The following is an 8,204-nucleotide window of genomic DNA, read 5'->3' on the forward strand; positions in this document are numbered from 1 at the left end:
TGATTTTTTTTTTTTTTTACGCATATTCTTTTACTAAAATTGCCATGGTAACCATAGTTTTGTTAAAATACTAAAGTTACTCAGTTATCGTACTGTAATAAAAACCTTTGAAACAACAGCAAAAATCAGTCTGACGGAGAGTTCACATGTTGTATGACTGAACGCTAGTACAACACCTGTAGTAACCATGGTATTTTGATGGAAATATACATAGTAAATCATTATTAGCCATGTAATGCATAGTAATATTATAATATAATGTAATATAGTTTTAATTGCTAATGTAATGTTGGGGTTCACACGGTTTTAATCAAGCGAACTGTTATTTATTAAATCCCTTTGGTCACTGATTTACAAAGACGATCCAATATCACTACGGTAACGCTTGTGACGTCATCGCGCGTCGACGGTTTGAGCACGCCGTTGTGCAGCAGCATCTGGAAGCTTCTGGATCCGCGATGGTGTCTTTATATTAGTGGAGAGGAGCTCACACACATTATTGTTAATACTGCTGGGAATCTAAATCACTTCTACTTCTACCGCTGAACTTTGGCACACAGCATTTCCAAAGGTAGGCCTAAGCCCGGTTTTTTTTACTCGTGTTTACATTTTGTACCTGAAGAAGAACATGATTCGGTTTCGTCGTATTTGCCTGTTCTGTATCTGTGAGTCTGTCAATGTATTTGTAAGTTGTTGAATAAAGTGAATATTTCAAAAATATATTATGCGTGATAACATATCTGTAACTGTAAGTGAAATATATAAGAAATTAAAATGTCACAATAATATATTATCTGTCATAATATGCCTGTAAGTGAAATAAAAGAAACATGTTACAAAAACATATCTCAACATCTCTAAGTGAAAAAAAAAAAAAAAAGATATATATATATATATATAATTATCTGATGATATGTCTGTAAGTGAAGTAAAAGAAATATGTCACTATTCTCAACATAACTAGAAGCTACCATAAAGATCGACCAAAATATTATACTGTATATAGCAGAAATGTGATTTCTCATTGTCTTTACAAAGGTTTTGACAAGTTTTAATAAAGCTGCCTGAATATTGAATTTATTTATTAAGCCGGTTTAAAAAGCATGTTTATGTATTTGCAGGAAAACTTTTAATAGAGAATATCATATATAATGTGTCTTTATCTCCTTAGATGGCAGAAGGCAGGGGTAACAGGCAACACCCCCGTAATTTGCAAGGTGTGCTTCGGATGGCTGTGGAGGCCGGTTCTGCTTCTGATGGTCCGGCTCCACCAGAACCCATGACACAAGAGGTGAGCAGAGCTCGCTGCAGGAGCACAGACAACCATGAAATACAGGTGCTGGTCATATAATTAGAATATCATTAAAAAGTTGATTTATTTCACTAATTCCATTCAAACAGTGAAACTTGTATATTATATTCATTCATTACACACAGACTGATATTTCAAATGTTTATTTCTTTTAATTTTGATGATTATAACTGACAACTAAGGAAAATCACATTCAGTATCTCAGAAAATTAGAATATTACCAATACAAAGAAAGGATTTTTAGAACTGAAAAGTATGAACATGAAAAGTATGAGCATGTACAGCACTCAATACTTAGTTGGGGCTCCTTTTGCTTGAATTACTGCAGCAATGCAGCGTGGCTTGGAGTCGATCAGTCTGTGGCACTGCTCAGGTGTTATGAGAGCCCAGGTTGCTCTGATAGTGGCCTTCAGCTCTTCTGCATTGTTGGGTCTGAAATATCACATCTTCCTCTTCCGTCAAGCGAGTTTGCTGGCCCATTAAGAACAGGGATACCATGGTCCTTAAACCAGGTACTGGTAGCCTTGGTGCTGTGTGCAGGTGCCAAGTCCTGCTGGAAAATGAAATCTGCATCTCCATAAAGTTGGTCAGCAGCAGGATGCATGAAGTGCATTAAAACTTCCTGGTATACGGCTGCGTTGATCTTGGACCTCAGAAAACACAGTGGACCAACACCAGGAGATGACATCACACCATCACAGACTGTGGAAACTTTACACTGGACCTCAAGCAATGTGGATTGTGTGCCTCTCCTCTCTTCCTCCAGACTCTGGGACCCTGATTTCCAAAGGAAAAGCAAAATTTACTTTCATCAGAGAACATAACTTTGGACGACTCAACAGCAGTCCAGTCCTTTTTGTCTTTAGCCCAGGCGAGACGCTTCTGACGCTGTCTGTTGTTCAAGAGTGGCTTGACACAAGGAATGCGACAGCTGAAACCCATGTCTTGCATACGTCTGTGCGTGGTGGTTCTTGAAGCACTGACTCCAGCTGCAGTCCACTCTTTGTGAATCTCCCCCACATTTTTGAACGGGTTTTGTTTCACAATCCTCTCCAGGGTGCAGTTATCCCTACTGCTTGTACACTTTTTTTTCTAACACATCTTTTCCTTCCCTTCGCCTCTCTATTAATGTGCTTGGACACCGAGCTCTGTGAACAGCCAGTAATGTGTAAATTTGTAATGACCTTTTGTGTCTTGCCCTCCTTGTGCAAGGTGTCAGTGGTCGTCTTTTGGACAACTGTCAAGTCAGCAGTCTTCCCCATGATTGTGTAGCCTACAAAACTAGACTGAGAGACCATTTAAAGGCCTTTGCAGGTATTTTGAGTTAATTAGCTGATTAGAGTGTGGCACCAGGTGTCTTCAATATTGAACCTTCAAGACTGAATTTGGGATTTTCCTTAGTTGTCAGTTATAATCATCAAAATTAAAAGAAATAAACATTTGAAATATATCAGTCTGTGTGTAATGAATAAATATAATATACAAGTTTCACTTTTTGAATGGAATTAGTGAAATAAATAAACTTTTTGATGATATTCTAATTATATGACCAGCACCTGTACATATAAATGTGTGGTCTGTAATGTTGATGTTTATTTTTTGTTGCATATTAAAAAAACACTTTCTATTATCAGAGTTTAATATAGAGACTGTACTATAAGTAAGCCCCTTTCTTTGTTTTTCCAGAGGATTGAGTTTCTGAGAGGAGCTCTAGCGGAAGTGTGTAAAGGACAGATGGATGAGGTGGAGCAGATGAAACATTGTTTGGAAGTGCTGAACAGAGATGAATGCAGGGAGGGAGTGGAGGAGGAGGGAGAGGAGGATGAGCGAGAGGAAGCACTGGAAATGCTTTCTGAGCTCTGTGAGAACCTGGACAATGCGAGAGGTATGTGTGTTTGCTCTTCAAACCTTCTTGTTGTGTTCTTGTAACAACGATTTAACATGTGCGTCACTTCTCTTTGTGTGTTGCAGATCTGATGAAGCTGGGCGGCCTGGATTTGTGTATGTCACGGTGCCTCTGTCACTCCGAGGCTGGAATTCGCTGGAGAGCGGCTCAGCTCATTGCCAGCTGTGCCCAGAATATGCCCGAGGTGCAGTTTTACCTGCTCAACCAGGGGGCGCTACTGACACTCCTGCAACTCACAGATCATGACGCAAACAGCACAGTTCGAGTTAAAGCACTCTACGCTGTGTCCTGTGAGTATAAATGTGCATAAAAGTCAAAGTCTTACTCTTGAATAATATAGAGTGGTGCAGTGATAACCGCAAAATAATTTGCCACTGGTTCCTTTGAGATTCTCCTATTTTTCCTATATTTTACAAAACAAATTAGCGAAAGCGTGAATTTTAAGCAGTTCTGTTTATTTTTGAAGACATAGGTTTTTAATAAGTAACTTGCTTGAGATGTGAAAGCAATCCGACCCAACGGACCCAAGTGATATCATAATTCATAATGGGAAATGTGTTATATAAAAAGCAGTAGTGTCTGATTCTGTGAGTGAGCACATTATTTACCATACCATAGCACCTCTTCATCTAAAATGTTGTGTAATTGCACTTCTCTGTCTGAGAATGCTGTAATTTTATTGAGAAAATTCAATAAGAGGACAGTTGTACACACATGTGACTTGCATAAATGCATTTTCATTTGAAATGTTGCTATGTGAAAGCGAACCGAACTAAGAAGAAAATGCAACATTGTAACAAATTTAGTCCTTGTTTTTGAGCAAAACAAACGATCCAAAAAGTGCTCCAAAAAGCTCCAAAAAGTGCATCCATCCATCATAAAAGTAATCCATGCAACTCCGGCAAGTGAATAAAGTGAAGCGATGGGTTTTTGTAAGAAAAACTGTATTTAAAGCTTTATAAACTTTAATCACTGTGTTCTAGTAACAACATGCCCCCCCCCAAAAAAATTGTGTAGTCCCAATAAGTCTCTGGAATTAAGCATCTTCGAATCTCGACTTTCTTTCCCAGGTTTAGTCCGAGAACAGGATGAAGGTCTGCGGGACTTCCTGTCACATGATGGTTTTTCAGTGCTGATGAGGGGGATGCAGTCAGACAGTGAGAAACTGAGAACTAAATCAGCGTTCCTTCTCCTCAACCTCCTGACCAGTCACCCAGAACACAAAGGTAGCGCTGACTCTAAATGCAGTCTGTTAGACCATATAGAGTCCAGTTTGTAGGAGTGTTTTATGTATTCATTCTTCATTTCTTTCTCAGATACAGTGTTGTCTATGGGGATGGTTCAGCAGCTGGTGTCAGTTCTTCGGTCCCCTCATTCTTCTGTACATGAACATGTACTTGGTGCCCTCTGCTGGTTGGTAACTTTATTGCATGATGAAAATGAAACTTGTGAAGTACATCAGCTTTTGGAGTTTGAGGCTTGGTTTCTGACTGATATTTGCAACTTGTATGTGTTTAGTCTAGTTGAGGACTCTCCTCGTGGTGTGAGTGATTGCAGAGATCCATCGCTGGGCTTGGAGGAACTGCTCAACCAGCGAGTGCAGGACCTAAGGGGACAAGAGGAGAGCCTGGTAAATTAACTCACTCATCTCTTAACTGGTGTTTTATTGGTTTCTCTCTCCTTGACTTTGTCCTTCACTCTCACATTCACTTTCAAATCAAATATTTTAAAGTCAGCATGAAATAAGTGTACCCTATTTAATTTCTCCTAGTCTTATTTTGTGCGATTCTTTAGTGCATGTTCTTCCAAAGAAAAAAGTATGCTTTCGTGATCCTTCACCAATATTAAATAACTTGTCCCACCTCTGAAATTAAATGGGTGGGAAAAATAATGGGGGAAATGATGTTTAGCAATAGTCAAATAGTTAGTAGGTGTTGCATTAGGCTGCTCTTGTAGGTAATTCAGGCTTTTTAGAATCTTAAACAGTAGTAAAATGCAGATTAACATTAACATAAAAATTGTACCACAATAATAGCAAATAACATTAAATTTGCCACTTATCATGAGCCAGCCAGTTAATTTGAAGTACTAAAATGACTAAAACTGAAAAAAATAAATGAAAGCTAACAGAATTCTAAAAAAAAAAAAAAAAAAAAAAAATATGACATTACTCAAATTAATACTGATTAAAAAATATGAAAAAATTCAAAATATTAATAAATAATATATAATAGTGTATAGATAATACTAAAGTAACACTAGAGCCACCCAGTTCTCAATGTATTTAACCATTTTCCCCCTTTCTCTCATTGAATAATGTAACATTTTGAAAGTAAAATATTCCAAACAATGCTTCATAATGACTTGAACTCTGACTTTTCTTTTCCTGTAGGAGGAGCTGGAATTTTGTGAACGTTTACGAGTGGCTTGTTTCCAAGGGCAGCCCCTGGAGGACAATGGAATGGATCGCTGAGGTCTTACTGGTGATTCCTGCTGCGCAGTGATAGGCCAACACAAAAGATGCAATCCGAGTTTATATTCTCTCTCTGTTTAAGAGAGGAATAAAAACTAGAAATGGAATTGATCAAGAGATAAACTTGAAAGAGATTTCAATTCTGAATATTCAGAGTTCAGTTTTTGGCCAGCTATGTGTGCACGTGCAAACATATCGTATTTCATGAACTGTACACAAACTACCTTGTGTTATAATATGAATATGTACATTTTTGTATATGTCAATTTGTTATTTTAAATTATATGCTGTTTAGACTCAACTTTCTAAATGTTTATTGTTCTTCTTTATTCTTCACCCGAACAACCACACAAATATAAAGCCATCATGTGTAACTACACATCAAAATAAAACATAATTTGTAGATTTAAAATAAAGAGTGTTATGATTCAAAGCTCTGTTCAAGTGTAATTCCGACCTAAACAAAAGTGGTAATGAGTAGTGAGGATGAAAAAACCTGCACAAATATGTGCCTTTTTTACACCATTACATAATCGATACTTTGAAATTAATATTGGAAGTGAATTTTGAATTTTTTGGAACTGCTATTTTAATGTTGTCCCGATTCACCTGTAATTTGAGGAATCCATTGCAATATGTTTAATATGCAGCTGATTAATATAGAATAGAGATAGTTTTGATCCCATGATAACTTTTAGGATACACTTTTTGATAATTGATTTCAAAAGTGATCAAAAAGTCAGTTTGTCAAATATGATTGAAACCAGGTCCAGTCCTGCTCCTGGAGGGCTGTTGTCCTGCAGAGTTCTGCTCCAGCCTCAGTTGGACACCTGAACCAGCTAATAATGGTCTTGCTAGGCATACTAGAAACTTCCAGACAGCTTTGTTGAGGCAAGTTGGAGCTAAACTCTGCACTTTAGATACCCCTGATTTACAGTGGAGCAAATAAGTATTTGATTCTTCTAGTTTTCCCACTTACAAAGAATGGAGAGAGAGGTCTGTAATTTTCATCGTAGGTACACCTCAACTGTGAGAGACATCATTTTTTTTTTTTTTTTAAACTTAAATTAATCACAAATGATTTTTAAAAAATTTCCATTTTATTGCATGAAATAACTATTTGATACAATAGAAAAATCAACTTAATATTTGGTACAGAAACCTTTGTTTACAATTACAGAGGTCTTCTCCAGATCTTTCAGGTTTTGGGGCTGTCGCTGGGCAACAAGGAGTTTCAGCTCTTTCCGTAGATTTTCTATTGGGTTTAGGTCTGGAGACTGGCTAGGCCACTCCAGGACCTTGAAATGCTTCTTACGGAGCCACTCCTTAGTTACCCTGGCTTTGGTTTGGGATCATTGTCATGCTGGAAGACCCAGCCACGACCCATGTTCTTACTGAGGGAAGGAGGTTGTTGCCAAAAATCTTGCGATACATGGCCCCACCCGTCCTCCCCTCAATACAGTGCAGTCGTTCTGTCCCCTTTGCAGAAAAGCACCCTCATGCTTCACAGTTTTGATGTTCTTAGGATTGTCCTCATCCTTCTTCCTCCATACACTGCGAGTGGAGTTTATACCAAAAAGTTCTATTTTGGTCTCATCTGACCACATGACCTTCTCCCATGCCTCCTCTGGTTCATCCAGATGGTCTTTGGCAAACTTCAGACGGGCCTGGAGGATTTTAATCCATGACGGTGTAGTGAGTTACTAATTGTAACCGTTGAGACTGTGCTCCCAGCTCTCTTCAGGTCATTGACCAGGTCCTGCCGTGTAGTTCTGGGCTGATCCCTCACCTTCCTCATGATCATTGATGCCCCACGAGGTGAGATCTTGCATGGTGCCCCAGACCGAGGGAGATTGACCGTCATCTTGAACTTCTTCCATTTTCTAATAATTGCGCCAACAGTTGTTGCCTTCTCACCAAGCTGCTTGCCTATTGTCCTGTAGCTCATCCCAGCCTTGTGCAGGTAAACAATTTTGTCCCTGGTGTCCTTAGACAGCTCTTTGGTCTTGCCCATAGTGGAGAGGTAGGAGTCTGATTGATTGTGTGGACAGATGTCTTTTATACAGGTAACAAGTTCAAACAGGTGCAATTCTGTGAGAACCAGAATTCTTGCTGGTTGGTAGGTGATCAAATACTTATGTCATGCAATAAAATGCAAATTAATTATTTAAAAATCATACAATGTGATTTTCTGGATTTTTGTTTTAGATTCCGTCTCTCACAGTTGAAGTGTACCTATGATAAAAATTACAGATCTCTCCATTCTTTGTAAGTGGGAAAACTTATACCAAAACTTGTACCAAATAGTACGATGCGCTAGTTTATGTTAAAAAAAAAAAAGAAATTAAGGTTTTTGATGAAAACATTCCAGGATTTTTCTCCTTATAGTGGACTTCAATGGCCTCCAGACGGTTGAAGGTCAAAATTACAGTTTCAGTGCAGCTTCAACGGGCTTTAAACGATACCAGACGAGGAATAAGGGTCTTATCTAGAGAAACGATCGGTTATTTTTG

The 8,204-nt window shown here is 38.3% G+C and overlaps 1 protein-coding gene across 2 annotated transcripts; it reads left to right on the top strand.

Moving 5' to 3' along the window:
• The first annotated feature begins 403 nt into the window (after nt 1-403).
• Nucleotides 404-6,100, top strand: hspbp1 (HSPA (heat shock 70kDa) binding protein, cytoplasmic cochaperone 1). Of its 2 annotated transcripts, none has more exons than XM_067382641.1 (8): nt 404-571; nt 1,172-1,291; nt 2,999-3,197; nt 3,284-3,508; nt 4,289-4,444; nt 4,535-4,631; nt 4,737-4,848; nt 5,611-6,099. In XM_067382641.1, exons 2-8 carry the CDS (start codon nt 1,172-1,174, stop codon nt 5,689-5,691), a joined length of 990 nt encoding a protein of 329 aa, XP_067238742.1. In that variant the 5' UTR covers nt 404-571; the 3' UTR covers nt 5,692-6,099. The 2 variants fall into 2 exon arrangements, with proteins under 2 accessions (XP_067238742.1, XP_067238743.1); XM_067382642.1 differs by lacking the exons at nt 404-571; nt 1,172-1,291 and adding exons at nt 1,321-1,336; nt 2,525-2,626 and having other exon boundaries at nt 5,611-6,100.
• Nucleotides 6,101-8,204: the final 2,104 nt, after the last annotated feature.

This window comes from Chanodichthys erythropterus, chromosome 3 (genome assembly GCF_024489055.1).
Source record: "Chanodichthys erythropterus isolate Z2021 chromosome 3, ASM2448905v1, whole genome shotgun sequence".
In the NCBI taxonomy this organism is placed as follows: Eukaryota; Metazoa; Chordata; class Actinopteri; order Cypriniformes; family Xenocyprididae; genus Chanodichthys; species Chanodichthys erythropterus.

What these genes read in the sequence shown, in the direction of transcription:
- hspbp1 (XM_067382641.1), top strand. Translation starts at nt 1,172, where the DNA reads ATGGCAGAAGGCAGGGGTAACAGGCAACACCCCCGTAATTTGCAAGGT. An exon ending in CAGAACCCATGACACAAGAG is followed by an intron (nt 1,292 to 2,998) that starts GTGAGCAGAGCT and finishes TTGTTTTTCCAG; the next exon opens with AGGATTGAGTTTCTGAGAGG. An exon ending in AGCACTCTACGCTGTGTCCT is followed by an intron (nt 3,509 to 4,288) that starts GTGAGTATAAAT and finishes TTTCTTTCCCAG; the next exon opens with GTTTAGTCCGAGAACAGGAT.